The sequence below is a fragment of the Muscardinus avellanarius genome (genome assembly GCF_963383645.1).
Source record: "Muscardinus avellanarius genome assembly, chromosome: 21".
Taxonomy (NCBI): Eukaryota; Metazoa; Chordata; class Mammalia; order Rodentia; family Gliridae; genus Muscardinus; species Muscardinus avellanarius.
The window spans coordinates 4899941-4919654 of record NC_137807.1 but is presented as its reverse complement, the minus strand read 5'-3'; the positions used below and the strand labels follow the sequence as shown (position 1 = coordinate 4919654).

Genomic DNA, 19714 nt, shown 5'->3' with positions numbered 1-19714 from the left:
CTGTCTCCGCCTCCCAAGTGCAGGGATTACAAGTGTGCGCCACCACGCCTGGCTTATTGTTTATTTTAAAACAGGGTCTTACTAAGTTGCAGAGAGCCTTGCTAAGTAATTGAGGCTGGCCGTGAGCCTGTGATCCTCCTGTCTCAGACTCCCAACTACTGGTATTTACAAGTGTGCGCCACCATGCCTGATAGGCATCTGCAATTTAGTGAGACCTTGTTTCAAAAAAAAATAAAATAAAATAAAATAGGGCTAGGGGTATAACCCAGAGGTAGAAAACCCCTGGGTTCAATCACCAGTACCACTAACAAAATATATATGATAGTAATATATACGATATAATTCCACATGCATATGAAATTATCATTATTCCGCTATTTTTGAACTCCAAAACAGCAAATTCATATAGCTTACCCTGACAGGTGTTATGTATTTTCTAATTATGAAACTATATTTGTGGCATTTCATTCCACACTAATTCTTTTTTGTTCATTTGTTTAACACTTTTTTCCAAAATGTACCTGGATGCCGCATCCCCAAACAATTCCTTGAGTTTCAGATACTCTTCATTTAATGTTGATATCAATAATATAATACCAGCCGGGCGTGGTGGCGCACACTTGTCATCCCAGCATTCGGGAGGCTGAGACCGAAGGATGGCGGTTCACGGACAGCCTCAGCTACTTAATGAGGCCCTCTGCAACTCAGTGAGACCCAGTTTCAAAATAAAGAATAAAATCTGGGCAGGGAGTGTAGCTCAGAGGTCGAATGCCCCTGGGTTCTATCCCCAGACTCACAAAAATAATTAATAATAATAATAATAATAATAATAATAATTGCAATAATATAATTACCAAAGTATTATAAGACTTATAAGTGCAAAAGCTCATTTAAGATCAAATAGTCTTCTACATAGGAAAGATATTTAACCTACTAAAATAGTTCAAATTCTACCCTTTAGAAAAACACACCCATTTAAAACTTATTTGATTAGAAACGGAACGCATGCCCGTAAAGTTAGACAGGTTCAATATTTTGTCTTACAGGAAAGCGTGCTGCCTTGTGTGAGACAAGAAATCTATGATTCATGGGGCTTTCTTACCCACGAGCCTCAATCAATACCCCCCAATAAAAATCAATGTTTGCTTTAGTAACAATGCAATGAATAATACTAGCGCTAACGCTGGAAGACAGACCCGTTTAATATTGTTTCTAGCAAACAGAATTATTTTCCTCCTATGAGACTGTGCATTGCAAATGGCATGAATCTAGGAAAAGGAAATAAATTTTTAGTGTGTAAGAACAGCAGCACGCAGAAAACCTGGAATGACGAATCACCTTTCAAGGCGACCCAGAGTCACGGTGCCTGTGCTTACTGGAATGGCACGCACGCAGGGGCACACAGGCATGCACGCGGTATGTGTGTGTGTGACTCTTGTGTGTGTGTGTGTGTGTGTGTGTGTGTGTGTGTGTGTGTGTGTGTGTGTGATACTGGAGATTGAACGCAGGGACATTCTACTTCCGAGCTACATCCCCAGCCCAGTTTTATTTTTCACTTTGAGACAGGACCTAAGTTGCTGAGGGAGGCTCTCCTAAATTACTGAGGCTAGTTTTGAATCTGTGATCCCTCTGTCTCAGCCTCACAGCACTGGGATTACAAGCGAGAATTCTACCTCTTTGAGATATATCCCCAACCCTATATTTATTATCATTATTATTATTATTATTATTACTATTAATAGGTCTTACTATGAGGCTTGCCCCCAAACCTGTGATCCTCGTGTCTCATCTTCCCAAGTACTGGAATAGCAGGTGCAGGCCACCAGGAGCGCGTTATCTTTTGTGGGGGGCGGGGGGGATGTTGGGGATGGAACACAGCGACCATTTGACCTCCGAACTGCACCCCCAGCCCTATTTTTTTTTTTTTGCGGGTCTGGGGATGGAACCCAGGTGCATTCTACCTCCAAGCTACACCCCCTGCCCTATTTTTTATTCTTTATTTTGAAACAGGGTCTCACTGAGTTGCAGAGGGCCTCACTAAGTAGCTGAGGCTGTCCGCGAACCGCGATCCTCCGGTCTCAGCCTCCCGAATGCTGGGATGACGAGCGCGCGCCACCACACCTGGCTCTACATTATCTTTTTTGTTAAAAAAAAAAAAAAAGGCAACTTCACTTTTTCTGCAATTTCCATCTGATCATAGAGGATTTGCCTGGCTGGTATTTAAATTCTGATTATTTCATTTGTTATGTAGAGAATGACTTTTCTACCAGGACTCAATTCACTCCAGCAAATGTGCGACGCAAATGTGACCGTGGTCACGGTCGGGACAGGAAGCATCCCCCAAGGACTAGTGTGTGGAAGGAGGGCTTGGGCCCCGCGCGGCCAAGTCCAGAGGAGGGGCTTCGGGGAGCGAGGGGGTCATGAGGGCTCTGCCCTCATCAGTGTGATGAATCACGGGATTCATCGTCCGGATGGCCGTCGAAAGATGAGAACCAATAGAAATAGGGGCCTTGGAGGCTCTACCTTGACGCTGGTCCTTCCTAGTGAGCACGTTCTTTCAATATTAACTGAAGGTCCGGCACCATGCCCTGTTTACAGTGGTGATGCGTGCCAGGCGTGGTGGCATTTGATTTGGGGGAGGCGGAGACAGGAGGGTTGCAGGTTCAAGGCCAGCCAGCGGTAACTTAGGGAGACCCGGCTTCAAAATCAAATCAATCAGTAATAAAGGCTGAGGTCACAGCTCAGCAATAGAGTGCTTGGCTGCCATGTACGATATCCTGGGTTCAATTCCCAGCACTACGGAAAAAAGAGAATAAAATAAATAGGAATAAAGCCGAGCACGACGGTGCATGCTTGTAATTCCAGTACTTGGGAGGCTGAGACAAGAAGATCACAGGTTCAAGGACAGCCCTAGCAAGTAGTGAGACTCTCATCCACCTAGCGAGACCTGGTTACAAAATAAAATAGGTGGTGTATCTCGGAAGTAGAATGACTCCGGGTTCATTTCTCAGTATCACCGAAAAAAGGAGTAAACCAATAAATGAATTAATTAATGGAGCTGAAAAGGTCTTGGGATGTATCTCAGTGACAGAAGACCCTCCCTACCACACACACACACACACACACACACACACACACACACTGATAATTCAATTTGGGCAAATAAAACCAAGCTCAAAGAAAGAAAAGATGGTATCGAATTGGTTTCACTGGTGAGATGTAAACTGCCCCAAAACAACTGGTCTTCTCCATCTGGTTTCAATGAATTGCATCGTGGGCTGGCAGGGTCCCACTCAGGGAAAACTCTCCAGCGCGTTTACCTGGCTTCCTCAAGAACTCTGTCCATCACTTGCTTTTTTTCTCCCTGGTTGGCATCTTCGTTCAAATCAGTTCCACCGAAGATGATTCCAAAAGGAACCTGGAGGCCTGGGGATGAGAACAAGACGGACCCAGGGTGGAGCTGCGTGAGCGCTCCACCGGCCTGGGCATTAAGGGCTGGCCTTCCCAGAGCGCCAGCCGCGCGGGGCTGCGTTTTGCCGACTGTAGAGTTCCGCCCAGCTCTCCTGGACAGCATCCCTATCATAAACACGACACTTGAGATTAATCACGGCAGACACCGACCACGGCTGTCGGGACTATTTTCTCAATTAATTTGCTTTAAATTTTAACGAATGAAAAATATCGCCCGCCCCCATCGATCACAGCCAGGTTGATGATTCCTAGGAAACGAGCTCATCTGCACGCATGGAGATTCGCGACGGACAAGGGGGCCTCCAGACGGCGGAGTGCCCTCGTCCATCACCGCACCATCTGGCAGCGGGGAGGGGACGCCTGAGACAGGATCTTGACAAAGTCTCCCAGGAGCGCCCAGCCCGACGGGAGCCATAAATCATGGCTGGCAGGACCGGAGTAAGAATCAGACGGCGAGGTGCTCAGCGTGCGAGGCAGGAAGGAGCTCGCAAGGGGCAGAGACTGGTGGTGCAGGAGGGCTGAGGCCAGGGTAAACGTTCCCGGCTGGAGCGTGAAACCCAGGACTTGGGAGGCTGAGATCGGAGGGTCGTAGATTGGAGGACCGCCTCAGCAAGAAATGAGACTCGTCAATGTAGAGAGACTCCGTTTCAAAATAAAAATAAAAATAAAAATAAAGGGCTAGGGATATAGCTCAGAGATGGAATGCCTCTGGGCGTAATCCCCAGCATCAGAAATAAATAAATAAGCAATTTATGAACACAGAAGTGGACGATATTGAGACTGCACACCCAATCAACTAAACCCCTGGCTCATCACAAGCTCTTCACTCCCAAAAGGCCTGAAAGGACTTCCAAAGATCACTTAGCAATTTCAAAACAGCCTACAGCTCGCAAAACCCTCAACAGATCAAGCCTAATTTTTTTTGGGGGGGCGGAGTCTGAGAATGGAACCCAGGGGCATACGACCTCCGAGCTACACCCCCTGCCCTATTTCTTATTTTTTATTTTGAAACCAGGTCTCACTGAGTTGCAGAGGGCCTCACTAAGTAGCTGAGGCTGTCCGCGAACCGCGATCCTTCAGTCTCAGCCTCCCGAATGCTGGGATTACAGGTGTGTGCCACCATGCCCGACTAGATCAAGCCTAACTTGAGTTTGCCTTGCGACTTCTCAAAGATGCTAAGCCCCTGAGAGTCGGTGTTTTTTTTTTTTTTTTTTTTTTATTTTACCTGAGGTTGGATAATGAGGATTGAATCCAGGGGCATTCTACCTGTGAACTGCATATACCCCCAGCCCTTTGTAATTTTATTTTATTTTATTTTATTTTTTGCAGTACTGGGGTTTGAACCCAGGAGCATGACTGAGACAGGTCCTGGGAAGCAATATTTAGGTCCCCCAAGGATGGATAAAATGATATAAAAATGTACTGTCCTTTGACTTTACTACCTATCACTAATGGTGAGTAATGTTAGCTGTGTATGCACATCAACTAACCCGTAGCTCTGTGTTGGGTAGAGATGTGAACCATTTCTGTGCTGTACAGAAGAGAGCCCCGTTGCTTAGGGCCCGTGGTTCTACTGGACCTTAGCCAGCTTTGCAGCTAGCCTAGTGATCCTATTCTGAGATCTTTGTTTAAATTGCCTTAGATAAATTGCTCCAGTTGCTCACAAATGTTGTAAACTAGCTTTAACACCATAGTACTTTCCTCACTAATCAGAGGAATAAAATATGGTTCATAAATGCTCATTTTCTATGTTTATAAGAAAATCCCACTTTTAACTGTTGAAAACTATGCTTCGAAACAAAAAATAGACGTTGAAAAAAGTTCAGGATAATACTCGGCACACCGTAAACACACTCCCGTATCCAGTTAATTCTGTTTTGTCACCACAGGAATCATATTTTAGGAAATCGCTCAGAGAAAACCAAATGAAGAGATTCCGCAGCCCCTCTGTTTGTGAACTGGGTAAACGGTACACCTCTGTGCGCATTTCATACATTACAGGTACTTCTGGTCTCCAGCATTTCTTACTGTTTATTGTTTGTTTGTTACTGTAGGGATTGAACCCGGGAATTCTACCTCCCGGCCATATCGCCAGCCCTTTTTATCTTTCGTTTTGAAACAGAGTCTTGTGCGGTTTCTGAGTGCCTTTCTACGCTGCTGAGGCTGTCCCCAGTAATCCTCCTGCCTCAGCCTCCCAGGCACTGAGATGACGGGCAGGAGCGCCGGCGCCTGGCTGGGTTCCGGCATTTCCACCATCTCACTGTAGACGAGCAGGGCTTACCTTGCAGAAGGCGGCCTCCCCTGTAGAGGTGGAGAGCCAGCGCGGCCTCACAGCTCTCCGCCGCCAGGAGTCCTGCGATTTCAGATGGGCTTTCAAAGTCAAAGGCATCTTTGAGGATGCACACGTGTCCCGCGGCTTCTAGATGGTCCCTTAGGAAATAAAGAGCCGGGCGTGGTGGGCGCGCTCGTCATCCCAGCACTCGGGAGGCCGAGACAGGAGGATCCCGGCTCGCGGCCAGCCTCCGCTACTTACTGAGGCTCTTTGCAACCCAGTGAGACCCTGTTTCAAAATAAAGAATAAAAAACTGGGCTGGGAGTGTAGCTCGGAGGTAGAATGCCCCTGGCTTCCATCCCCAGTACCACCCCCCCAAAAAAAAAATTAACAAATGAGAGAGAAGAAATAAAAAAGAAAATTAATATGCTGTAAGTTGCAACTATGATTATAATTTTAAGTCGGTTACACTAATAGTATTTATTTACGAAATTGTTCATTATTTGAAGATCTGCCTTAAAATACAGAAGGCGGCTCAGAGTCATGATTATTACAATCTATGATTATCAGATGATTATGATCATCTGTGATTATAATTTTAAGTCAGTTCCACTAATGGTATTTACTTATCACATTGCCTTTTATTAGAAAATCTGCCTTTAAATACCAAAGAAGGCTCACAGCCCATGACAGTCGCTATTTGCCCACTGGCGTGGCTGACCGGAGACCTGGAACACGCTCTTCCTTCTCCAGGACCAGACGATTCTTCACCTCTTGACTCCATTTTCACCCCCTCCCTTGTCCCTTCATTGTGAATGGGACCCAAAGTTTGTCCGTAGGCCACGGTCATCCATGTCTTTAAAATGACGTATAATCATAGCTGCAGAAACTACTTCGTGGCTTTTCCATTCTGCCTTCAGAAATAACACCCCTTTCCAATACGTCTCTTCTCTTTCTCCACACTTCAGCGCAGCCGCTGCTGGCATAAGCCTAAACTAGACTGTACACGCCGTGCTGGCGTGGCCTGTCTCCAGAGGCGTACCTGAGAAATGTGTCGCAAGCCAGTCGTGGTTGTGCACACTTGTAATCCCCGTGGTTGGGAGATGGAGACAGGAGGATTGCAGGTTCGAGGACAGTCTCAGCTACTTAGTGAGGCTCTCAAAAACTGGGGTGTAGCTCAGAGATAGAACACCCTTAGGTTCAATCTCCAGGACCAAGAAGTAGAAGGAGGAGGAAGAGAAGGAGGAGAAGTAGGAAGAAGAAGAGGAAGAGAAAGAGGAGGAGGGAGGGGAGGAGGAGGAGGAAGGGGAGGAGAAGAAGAGAGAAGAGAAGAAAGGAGTAGTAATGATGACTAACGACAGGCCACGGTGGGAGGGAGACCGTCTTCCACGCACACCCTTTTCCCTGGTGGGTATATTTTACCCGGTGTGTGTGTCTGTCATGGTTGCTTAAGGTGCGTATCTCTGTGTGCAGAAGCACCACACCTGAAACCAGGCCTTTGTTCTGTTTAAACCTTCAGACAGCTCACTGCAGCCAGTCCAACTAAAGACACAAGCGTGGCTTCATATCAGTCTTGTTTACTGAATAAAGTAACGGCGGCCCAGGCCCCTGGCATGAAGTCCAGATGCCTTAGCCCAGCACGAGCATCCCCTGGGCTTCCAGACATGCCCCACTGCTGCCGCCATGGCCCCAGCCCTGCGCTCCTCCTGCCGGGCGCCGCCCAGCTCAGCTCCGCTGCACCTGTCCGCCTCTGTCATGGTGCGCGTGGGTGCCAGCCCTCTTCAGAGAACTCTGGCGGCCTCCTGACATTTCTGCCATGCCCTGTGTCTGTTACATCCCTTTCTGCTGCAGCTACACGGGGCTCTGGTTACAAACTCAGCAAGAGAGGATAATCAAGTACACTCAGAATTACCCTCGAAAACCTCTCGAATCATCCAGACAGCAAGACAGTACGGAATCCCAGTCCAACGTAGCCATGTCCAGTTTCCTCTGGCAGGGGAGAAATTTCCTTAGCCCAACACCAGATGAATCAGCTGTCTGTGTTTCGGGACAACGAGGCACAATCGTGAGAATGAGAACGGGCGTGGTGGCGCACGCCTGTGAGCCCAGGGCGTGGGAGGCTGAGGCAGGAGGACCTCGAGTGTGTGGCCAGCCTCCGCTACTTAGCAGGACCCTCTGAGTCAGCCAGTCACTGTTTCAGAACATGAAGAGGGCTGGGGTGTGTAGCTGGAGGCAGAATGCCTGTGGATTTAGTTCATAGCAGAAAGAAAGAAAGAAAGAAAGAAAGAAAGAAAGAAAGAAAGAAAGAAAGAAAGAAAGGAAGGAAGGAAGGAAGGAAGGAAGGAAGGAAGGAAGGAAGGAAGGAAAGAAAGAAGGAAAGAGAGAAAAAAGAAAAGAAGAAGAAAGAAAAAAGAAAAGAAGAGGAAGAGGAGGATCAGGAGAAAGGTGTTCCTACCACAGTGCAAATGCGGAAAAAAGTAAGTTCTTAAGATCAAAGTTGATTTATGCTCTTGAAGCACATGGTATATTCCTTTTATTTCTCTTTCTTTGTTTGGTACTGGGTATGCAACCTCTGAGTCACACCCAGCACTTTATTTATTTACGTATTTTACTTATTTAAGTGTTTGTTTACTTTGTGGGACTGGGATTGAATCCAGGGACATTCTCCAAGCTATACCCTAAGCCCTACTTTATTTTAATTGTGTGTGTGTGTGTGTGTGTGTGTGTGTGTGTGTGTGTGTGTGTGTGAGGCCTTCTACCTCCAAGCTATCCCCCAGCCCTATTTTATTTTTATTTTTATGTGCGTGTGCGGGGGGGGGGGGGGGTACTGGGGGTGGCATTCTACCTCTGAGCCACACCCCCAGCCCTATTTTATTCTTTTTCTTTGAAACAGGGTCTAAGTTGCAGAGGGCCTCACTAGGTAGCTGAGGCGTAAACTCAGATCCTCCTGTCAGCCTCCCAAGTACTGGGATTCCAAGCATTTGAGAGATTGCTTCTCTCTCTCTCTCTTTTTTTGTTTGTTTGTTTGTTTGTTTGGGTACTGGGGACCCAGGAGCATAACCTACCATAACCAGCTACACTCCCGTCCTTTTTAATTTTTTGTTTTGAAACAGGGTCTCACTGGATTGCCGAAGGTCTCGCTTTATTGCTGAAGCTGTCCTTGAAGCTGCGATCCTCCTCTCTCAGCCTCCCAAGGATTACAGGTGTGCAACACCAGGCCAGCCACACTCCATGTCCCCGTCTTCCTGTTCTCACTGATGACTCCAGTCCAGCTGCCCTTCATCAGTAACAGCGCCCCTCCCCCAGACTCCGCAGCCTTCGGAAGTGTCGGCGGCCATTAGCCACGACGAACCTGTGGACCACGTGGCTGTCGCTCGGTGTGGCCTGGATATCATACCATGGCCTGAGGCGCGCCTGTAGTCCCAGTATTTGGGAGGCCGAGACAGGAGGATCACGGGTCTGAGGACAGCCTCAGCTAGTAGTGCGACTCTCAGCGACCTAGTGACGCACGCACGCACGCACGCACACACACACACGCACACATACACACACACACACGCACACACACGCACGCACGCACGCACCCACCTGCTTCTGAGCAGAGGGGAATAATTGCTATTTCACGTTCTGAAAGCCCTAAGAAACGAGGACCCAAGGGAAGCGTGTTGATAGATGGGAGGGAGTCTGAATTCTGCTCGGATTGAGAATCCGTCCTCCAGAGGCCAGGCGCGCTTTCTGCAGAATCCTAGGTAGGGAGCGGGCAGGGCAGGGGGCGCCAGGCAATGAGATGCGGGATAATGGGCTGCCCCGACCTGCTAATGCTTCTTTAAATAGCATTTTGACACCAACTCTATGACCTCATAAATATTGTAAATAATTTTCTTAAACTTAATTCTCTGCGGACTAAAGTCCCCCCTTATTTCTAGCCGCGAGCCGCCGCCTTTACGTTGCTCTCTTCTCAGTCTTCCTGCCAAGTAATAATTCAATTCCGCTAATGTATCCACGAAGCCCCTATTATGTCCGAGAAATCTGTTGGGGTTTTTTTTTTTTTTTTCATAAAAAAAGCTTTCTTTTGGAGAAAGAAAACATCTCCAAAAATTAAAAAGATTTTTATAATTCATTTGTCAGTTCTAGGAAAAGAAGTTTTTTTGTGTTTGTTTGCAGAACTGGGGATTGAAACCAGGGGCATCCTACCTCTGAGCTACACCCCCAGTCTGACGTTTTGTTCTGTTTTGTTTGGTGGTCCTGGGCGTGGAACCCAGAGCCTTTCTACCTCTGGGCCATACTGTTAGACTTATTTTCTATTTTATTTGGAAACAGGGTCTCACTAAGTTGCCGAGAGCCTCACTAAGTAGCCGAGGCTGGCTTCGAACCCGTGCGATCCTCCTGTCTCAGCCTCCCAAGCGCGGGGATGACGAGCGTGCGCACCACGCCTGGCTTTTGGCTTTTTTTTTTTCTTTTTTTTTTAATTTCATTTTGAAGCAGAGTCTTAAGCTACTGAGCGTCTCGCTAAGTGGCTGAGGCTGGCCTCCAACCTGCAATCCTCCTGTCCCGGCCTCTCATTTACCGAGATTGCAAGTGTGCACCATCTTGCCTGGCTCCTCAGGGGTTTTTCCTTCTCCCCAAAGGCTGGGCAAGCACAGCTCAGGACAGCGGTAGCAGAGAGCAGCCCAGTTTAAAAACGAGGGCGAGTGCAGGGACTGGCGACCTTTGCCTCCATCTCGGTTCTGCCCCACCAGGGGTCCAGTTTACTCCTGTTGAAAGTGCTTCCCTTTCGCGTAGAAGAGCTTGCACGCGGAGTTCCGGGTGGGGAAAGGGCACTCACTGTTGCAAAGTCCAGTTATTGACGCCACATGTTTACAGTAATGTCAGCGCGGGCGCCGCCTTCCACCCGAGCTTGAGCTACTCGGGCCAATGCGCTCCACTGAGCCCAGGAAGCCAAAATCCTCGCGTTTCCCGCTGCCCTTAGGAGCCCTGCAGACCACGCTCCAGTTCTGTAGGGCCAGCCAGCCAGCCAGCAAATATCACAGGGTGTGCCTGAGAACAGGGCTCAGAAAACTCCTGTGGCGATGCACAGAGAGGGACGTGTCTTTGGGTGTGGGGGCCAGAGAGCCTCTGTCCTAACTGCTTGACTCTGCCCGAGCCAGTGAGACGCCCCTAAAAAAGAGACGCCCCTAAAAAAGAGATGCCCGGGTGTGGCTGGGCGCCAGGGCAACTTGAGGTCCTAAAGCAGAGGTGTCCGTATTTGACTGCAGGCAGTAGTTTTCCCCACTTGGTTTCAAAGTACTTTTTGTTTTTTGTTTTTGTTTGTGTTTTGTGTGCTGCTAGAGACTGAACTTGAGGGCATTCTACCTCCAAGCTACACCCCCAGCTCTATTTTATTTATTTTTATTTTGAAACAGGGTCTCACTTAGTTGCTGAGGGGCTCCCTAAGTGGCTGAGGCCAGCCTCGAACCTGTGATCTCCTTCCTGTCTCAGCCTTCCAAGTACTGGGATTACAGGTGTGCAGCCCCACACCCAGATTAATTTGGGACTTCGCCACCCTTTCATCTTTAACTTCAGGGTTAGGGTGGGTGTAGATCCATTTTCCCAGTTCTGTGAAATTTTAGATTCTCTGGCAAATGACTTCAGCCTCAGGGGATCATAGCTATGTGGGGGACCCATAAGCCAGCCCCCCCCCCCGACCCGACCAGCAGGTGTGCTTCACAATGAAAGCCATTCTCAGTACAAGCTCAGCTATGAAAGGGTCACATCCTATTCTGTGGGGTTAAATCAACACCTGCACACACTCTAGCAGCCCAGGGCACACCTGGGAAATGGATCCCAGGACAAAGGAGAGACCAAAATAAAAAGAATAAAAAACAGGGCTGGGGGTGTAGATCGGAGACAGAATGCCCCTGGGTTTAAACCTCAGGACCACAACACAACCAAATAAATAACAGGTAAAAATTCAGAGAACAGTATCTTTCTTTTCTTTCTTTTTTCTTTCTTCTTTTCTTTTCTTTTTTTTTTTTTTTTTTTCTTCTTTAAGCTGAAAGGGACATACAGGAATTGGTGGCCCAAGTTAATGATGAGGAAACAGAGCCACAGAAGGGAAGCACATCAGGAAATTTCATAAAGCAACAGTCTGTTGAAAATGGAGGCAGGTAGGTTGGGGGTGCGGCTGAGATAGATGATGGATGGATGGATGGATGGATGGATGGATGGATGGATGATAAGGTATCTGCTACTCTACCTGAGCCTCTGTCCAGGCCCTTTGGTAACCTCAGTGATGCCTGCTGATAAGGACCCATCCTGCTGCACACCAGACAGCCAGGGTTGCAAGAAACTGCCCCTCCTGCCCTCCAGACACCACGGGGGGTTTACATTCCAGCAGCCAGAAGGCAAACTGCCCAACACAGAAAGCAAGATAAAAGCAGAAAAAAGCCAGGTGTGGTGTGACTGTAATTTCAGTCCTTGGGAGGCTGAGACAGGAGGATCGAGGTTCGTGGACAGCCTCAGCTCCTTGGTGAGGCCCTCCGCAACTTAGTGAGACCCTGTTTCAAAGTAAAGAATAAAAAATAGGGCTGGGGGTGTAGCTCAGAGGTAGGATGCCCTGGGTTCCATACCCAGTACCGCAAAAAAAAAAAATAATTAATTAATTAATTAATCAGGGAAAGATTGGTGCTAAGCAGATAACCAGCTAGGAGGGTGAGGAGGACCGGGATGCAGGATGCTGGAGGGAAGCGGGAGCTGCTCTCCCGACCTGGTACCCAGGCCCCTTAGGAAGCCGACGACGGACTGATGGAGACGCAGGTGCATAGCGACCCCAGCCCACCCCGAGGCGCGGCCCCTGCTCCCCGGCCCTCGGGCCCGCGCAGGTGTCCCTGAGCCGGGGGAGGCCTGCTGGGGGTTAGATCCGCAGGGCTCTGGCCATCCCTGCCGGGCGCTCGCAGTGCAGCCAAAGGCTGAGCAGGGGCCAGGGCCCATGGCGGCCCCGCCGGCCGGCGCCCCCGGCCGTTTGCGCCCCCGCCCCCCGGGGATGCGCGGCCCGCGCCCACCTACCGGACCCGCCCGGCCGTGACGGCGTTGCCCGTGTGCGGCCTCAGCACCGCCAGGAACAGCAGCCGCATGCCGCCGCCGCCCCCATCTACGCCGCCCGCCGCCGCCGCCAGGGCTCGGGAGGGCTCCAGGCCGCCGCCTGCTGGACCCGAGCCCCAGGGGCTGCGGCCGGGCAGGGGAGGGGAAGGGACCTGGGGAAGGGGGGAATGGGCCTGGGGCCAGGGGAGGGGGCGGGAGGGGCGGGGGGATGGGGTGGGGAGGTGAGAGGATGGGACGGATGGGGGGTGGGGATGGGGATGGGGATGGAGATGAGGGTGGGGATGGGGGATGGGGATGGGGCGGCCGCGGGCAGGTGTCCGCGGGGAGGGCGGGGGCGCGGGCGGGGAGGGGGGGCTCAGGCAGACGCGCAGAGTAAAGGGGGGGCGTCCACCCTCGTGGTGACTTGGACACAGTGAAGGCCGGTGTGGCCACCACGGGACCAGAGGTAGGCCGGGCCTCGTCCCCACACGCGGGCGGTGGACACAGTCCAGGGGACAGAGTTTATCCCATGGCCAGCCCTCTCCTGACCCGGGCAATGCGAATGTCCTCGGAGAAAGGGCCCCGGGGAGACAGAGGTCCTGACCGGCTGATTGGTCAGAAAAGGATTTCAGCACTAGACAGAGACAGAGAAAGACTTATTTATAAGAGCAACACACACACACACACACACACACACACACACACACACTCACTCAAGGAATAACACAGGCCACTTTGAACTAAGTTGGCTAAGACTGGCCTTGAACCTGCCATCCTCCTGTCTCAGCCTCCCAAGTACTGGGATCACCGGTGTGTGCCACGGGCTTTTATATGAAAGTTGTATTTCCCTTGTTCTGTATGTATCCTCCTACCTATTCCACTTAACTGTTCTATCCCGCCTCACTAAGAATAACCAGAGAGCCGGGCGTGGTGGCGCACGCTTGCAATCCCAGTACTTGGGAGGCTGAGGCAGGAGGATGGCAGGTTGGCCGCCAGCCTCAGCTGCTTAGTGAGGCTCTCAGCAACTTAGTGAGACCCTGTTTCCAAATAAAATCAAAGAGGGCTGGGTGTGTAGCTCAGAGGTAGAATATCACTGGGTTCAATCTGCAGTCACACACACACACACACACACACACGCACACACAGTCCTTTATGCCAGCCGTGATGGCACAAGCTAATCCTCTCAGTACTTGGGAGGCTGAGACAGGACGATGGCAGGTTCATAGCCAGCCTCAACTTAGTGAGACCCTGTTTCAAAATTAAAAAAAAAAAAAAAATAGGGTTGAGGGTGAGGCTTGAAAACAGAGCCCTAGGCTCAATTCCCCCTACTACAGAGAGAGAGAGAGGGACATTTAGGAGACCTCCACTGTCTGTCCCAGCCGGCCCTCCCTCCCCTCTCCCGGGTCTTTGTCCCTGTCCACTGCCCCATCCCATCCTGCTTCACAGCATGGACTGGGCCAGGACCTCCTCAAAGCCGAGTCCCTCTGCTGTAGCTGGCCTGGCGGGGAGGCCGGCACGGGTCGCCAGGCGCTCCACGATCGCTGAATGTGGGCAGCCGCCGACCGCGCGTGCTGCTGCGGGCCTCTGTCCTGCGAGACCACCAATTCCTAAGCCAGAGTCGGCGCTGAGGGTTGGTCCCACGGAAACCCCTGGCGCCCGAGTTTCCTGGAACGCGCCTGCTTCATCCACACCAGAGACACATCTCTCTGGAGGCCCGTTCCCTTACGCTGTATTCAGTTATGAGAAAAGTGATATCACAGCTACTCTGTTCACTCTGGTGAATCCTTTATGATCCACGTAGGCAATATAAAAGGGTCTAAAGGCAAATACGTTACCATGGAGGATGTAGAGATCGTTACTGGGGAGGAGGAGGGGGAAAGAAAGGTTGTGGGCACCTCTTAGATCTCCTGGGATGCTTCTAACATAAGGCTCCTAAAATACATGAAAAGCAAACTCTGGCTTTTGGGGGCCTTTTACTTCTGGGTTACACCCTCAGACTTATTTATTTATTTATTGGTGGTGCTGGGGATGGAACCCCGGGGTTTTTTACCTCTGGGCTACACTCCCAGACCTATTTTATATTTTATTTGGAAACAAGGTCTCACTTAAGTTGCTGAGAGCCTCACTCAGTAGCTGAGGCTGGCTTCCAACCTGTGTGATCCTCCTGTCTCAGCCTCCCAAGCGCGGGGATTACAAGCATGCGCCACGACGCCCGGCTCTTTTATTTTTTATTTGGAAACAGTGTCTCACTAAGTTGCTGAGCCTGGCTGTGAACCCGCGATCTCCCTGTCTCTGCCTCCCAAATACTGGGCTTACAAGCGTGCGCCATCATGCCTGGCTCTTTTTTCCCTCTTTCATTACTGTGTTTGTTTAGACAAAGTTTTTCCAGCTCTTAGCACCAGGGAAAAATAAAACTTTATTCTCTATCCTGTATAAAAGCAATAGCATTTTCCAGGGAGAGGCGGGTGGGCCTACTGGCTTTAGAGATAGCTTTGTGATGAAAATTAGTGCTTGGTGTCGTTTTTCCTTGATGGCAATAAAAAGCAAAATCCGAGACCCCCCGCTTCTGTGCCTCCTTTGGAGGTTTCAGTCTCTGCATCTTTCTACAGCACTACAAACTGCAAAGGCTGTGGGTGCTCGTGGCTGGGTGCAGTGGCACACCTCTGCCATCCCAGTGCTTGGGAGGCTGAGGTGGGAGGATGGCAGGTTCAAGGACAGCCTCAGCAAGCAATGATACTCTCATCAACCTAGCGAGACCCTGTTTCAAAACAAAAATAAAAAATAGGGCTGGCGGTGTGGCTCAGAGGTAGCATGCCCCTGGGTTCCATCCCCAGTACCTCAAAAAGAGGAGGAGGAGGAAGAGGAGTGTGTGGACTGCGGTTTACCTGCCCTGGTTCTGTTTCCTCTTCCTGATTTCTTTCATTAACAGTGCTTGAAAGTGACCAAATGCAAAAAAATAAAAATAAAAAAATTCTGTTGGTTTGAAAGTCAACTGGAAATAAGAACATAAGTACCTCTTTTCTCTAAACACTAGCGCGTGCCCCCCCCCTACTGAAAATTGAGGACTGGGATTGCAGGTGTGGGCCGTGGAGCCCAGCCTGATAACTTTATTAGAGATTCTCCTCCCAGAGGCGTCCACGCCAGCCCGAGGGTGTCTGCCACGGCAGGGAGGATCCCACGCCAGTGGTGTAAGAAATGGAGCCTGCAGCCAAGGACCTGGGTCCTAGCCTGTACCTGCCACAGGTTTGCTAAAAGGGAGACAGAGGTGCAGCTGACCCGCTCCCAGAAACAGCCTGGTATGGGTGGGGTATTTTTATTCTCTTGCCATTTTATTTCTATTATGTAAGCAAATTCCACTTAACAAATTCAGATGGGCAGAAAGAATTATAAAAACCCCACTGCTCTGAGACACCCACTATTAATATTTCCAGTTTTCCAGACCTCATAAACGGCCACAATCGCAGTCCTGTTTAATGGGTGATCACGAGGTGCCTGATATCGCTTTAAGCCCTGTGCATCTTGGTTATTCCAGCACAATTTTTAATTGTAGGTACTTTTGGGGGGAGGGATGAAGGAGGGTGCTGAAGATTGAACCCAGGGCATTCTACCTCTGACCTGTGTCCCCATCTCTTTTTATCTTTTGTTCTGAAACAGGGTCTCATTAGGTTGCTGAGTCTCACTACTTGCTAGGGCTGTCTTCGAACCTGTGATCCTCCCGTCTCTGCCTCTCAAGGACTGGGGTCACAGGCACGTGCCACCATGCCCAGCAGGTCCTCCTGTTTCATAATTTTACATGTGGACCTGAGATCTGGGTAAGGCCAGGCCTTGAGGTAACTCAGTGACTTGGGAATATACTGTGTTTCCTGGAGTCTGCTACATGAATACAATGTTTTCATTGTCATTTTTCTTCTGTTTTGGTTTGTGTTTGGCATTGTGGATGCAATGTTTTTGTTGTTACTTTTGTTCTGGCTTGATTCCTGTTTGGCATGGTAGTTACAAACAATAGAAACATTTTATGCATTGTTTTGGTAGTATGCTCTGTTAATAACAGTGGCAGGCAACATTGTAATTGTATCAGTATTCGGAAGAGGCTTCAAAATGTATTGGGAAGTATTTCCAATTTTTAAAATATATCTTTAGTAGTTAAAAAAAAAAAAAAAAAGCCAGGAGCTTCAAGGAAAGGGCTGCAGATTTCCAGGCACCTGGGTGATAAATGAGAGAAAAGGAGAAGCCCAGGGGTCTAGGGCCTGTTTACATTTCTAAAGAGAGGCGAACTTCCTCAAGGATGGGGGGGATCCCAGACTCCAGTGTAACAAAAGATGTGCGGGCCTGTGCCTACACAGGGGAGGTCATCTACACATCAAACGACCTGCCCCAGAGATCTAGTAGGGTCAGAAGACCGGTTATAAAATACTCGGTGTCCCAGAATCTTTGGTGACTTCGTTCTGAGTCGTCCCACTATGTCACTCTAGGGCGTAATGCTTTATTCTAAGCTCTATCTTTCCCTCTTTCTAGTGGTGCCATAACAGTTACAACCCGTATTTTATTTTATTTTTATTTTTTTGGTGGTACTGAGGTTCCCGGAAACCCTTCTACCTCCGGGCTACACTCCCAGACCTATTTTTATACTTTTTAAGAATTTGGATATAGGGTCTCTGAAGCCAGCGTGGCTGGCTTCGAACCCGAGCGATCCACCTGTCTCTGCCTCCCAAGTGCAGGGATTTCAAGCATGCGCCACCGCGCCTGGCTCTACAACCTGTATTTTTATCTGTAATAATAAACTCATTTAAATCTTCAGCAAGAGTCCAGACTAATACATATCTATCCTGAGTCTGGACAAGAAGCCGCGGTTTTATGGGAATAGTTTCTGGGAGCCTAACAGAGGTCCCCAGGAACAGTTTCTCCCAAATGGTAACACTCACTCTCACTTACTCCAGGCTGTAACAGTAATGAATATGTATGTGTGTGTATATATGTATATTGGTGGTACTGGGGGTGGAACCCAGGGGCTTTTCTTCCACCTCCAGGCTATACTCTCAGACCTACTTTGTATTTTATTTGGAAACAGGGTCTCACTAAGTTGCTGAGAGCCTCACTAAGTAGCTGAGGCTGGCTTCGAACCTGTGTGATCCTCCTGTCTCGGCCTCTCAGGTGCTGGGATTACAAGCGTGGGTTACCACACCCAGCTGTAATGAATATTTTGCGCTAAATTTCTGCACACATTGTTTAATTTAGTTTGAAGAATTGAATTTAGTTTGAAGCTGAGCGCAGTGGCACACACCTATAACCCCAGGATTAAGAGGCTGAGACAGGAGGATGGTAGTTTCAAGGAGGATGGTAGTTTCAACTTAGTGAGGCCTTGTTTCAAAAAGAAAAAAAATAATAAGTCCGTAGGAAGTAGAAATCCCTGGGTTCAAATCCCTGTACCAGCAAAAAAAAAAAAAAAAGAAAGTGTGAGCTTGTAATCCCAGCGCTTGGGAGGCTGAGACAGGAGGATCGCACAGGTTCGAAGCCAGCCTCAGCAACTTAGTGAGGCTCTCAGCAACTTAGACCCTGTTTCCAAATAAAGTATAAAATAGGTCTGGGAGGATAGCCCGGAGGTAGAAAGCCTCGGGGTTCCACCCCCAGTACCACCAAAAAAAAAAAAAACAAAACAAAAAAAAAAAAAAACAAAGGTAGGCAAACATGATTTTAAATCAAAGGACTAATTGTCGTCCAGAAAAGCTGCAGTTATTTACCTTCCTACTGGGCATTTATGAACAAAGTCATTTCCCGACACATTGCCAACAAGAAGCATTTTCTGTTTTTTAAGTTTTTTATTGGTGCATTGTAGTCATACATCTTACTGGGGTGCAAGATGGTAGAGGCACACATCACTGGTGTAGCCCTTCCCCAACCAACAGTATTTTTCAGACCAGTGGACCAAACATGGCTTTCCTGTCCACATTTTAAAATTACTGGTGAAGCCGGACGTGGTGGCGCACGTTTGTAATCCCCGCGCTTGGGAAGCTGAGAAAGGAGGATCGCACAGGTTCAAAGCCAGCCTCGGCTGGCTTAAGAGACCCTGTTTCCAAATAAAATATAAAATAGGTCTGGGAGTGTAGCCTGGAGGTAGAAGGCCCCTTGGTTCCATTCCCAGTACCACCAAAAATAAATAAATAAATAAATAAATAAATAAATAAATAAATAAATAAAAAATAAATAAATAAATATTATTGGTGAGCTGAGCATGGTAGTGCATATTTGTAATCCCAGTACTTGGGAGTCTGAGACAGGAGAATTGCATGTTTGTGGCCAGCCTCAGTTACATAGCGAGGCCCTCCGCAACCTAGTGAGTCCCTGTTTCAAAATAAAGAAAAAAAGGGCTGGGGGTATAGCTCAGAGATAGAATGCCCCTGGGTTCAATCCCCAGTACTAAAAAAAAAATAATAATAATAAAAATAAAAATAAAGTAAAACTACTGGTGTGTATTTTGGTTTATCTTTGTGAAAAAGTGTCTGAATCATTTTCTGTGTACATGCATATGTATGCACTGATTGTACTATTGAAACTTTTTCAATTCCAAGTGACAGAAAAATCACATTTGCTTAATGAAATAGAGAATATTTGGGCTCGTGATGAACTGTCTGGAAGAAAGTTACTTTGGTCTAAGACCAGAACCCAGCCCTACAAGATTTAACTTTTTTTTTTTCCAATAATGAGCTACACCCCCAGCCCTATTTTTTATTCTTTATTTTGAAACAGGGTCTCACTAAGTTGCAGAGGGCCTAAGTAGCTGAGGCTGGTCACAAACCTGTGATCCTCCTGTTTCAGCCTCCCAGGGACTGGGATTACAAGTGTGCACCACCATATCTGGCTTCAAGATGTCTTTTTGAAAGAAAGCTTTGCATCTCTGCCTTCTTTGGGTAGCTT

General features: G+C 48.6%; 1 protein-coding gene across 1 annotated transcript in view; it reads right to left on the bottom strand.

The window, feature by feature from the left end:
• GLT1D1 (glycosyltransferase 1 domain containing 1) overlaps positions 1–12855 on the bottom strand; it is a gene marked incomplete at both ends in the record, with an annotated part of 59894 nt that extends 47039 nt beyond the window's left edge. The window contains 3 exons of the mRNA XM_080717603.1: positions 3321–3426; positions 5753–5901; positions 12788–12855. Coding sequence (XP_080573729.1) covers positions 3321–3426; positions 5753–5901; positions 12788–12855 — 323 coding nt within the window. The remainder of the gene's footprint in view (positions 1–3320; positions 3427–5752; positions 5902–12787) is intronic.
• Between the last annotated feature and the right edge of the window lie 6859 nt (positions 12856–19714).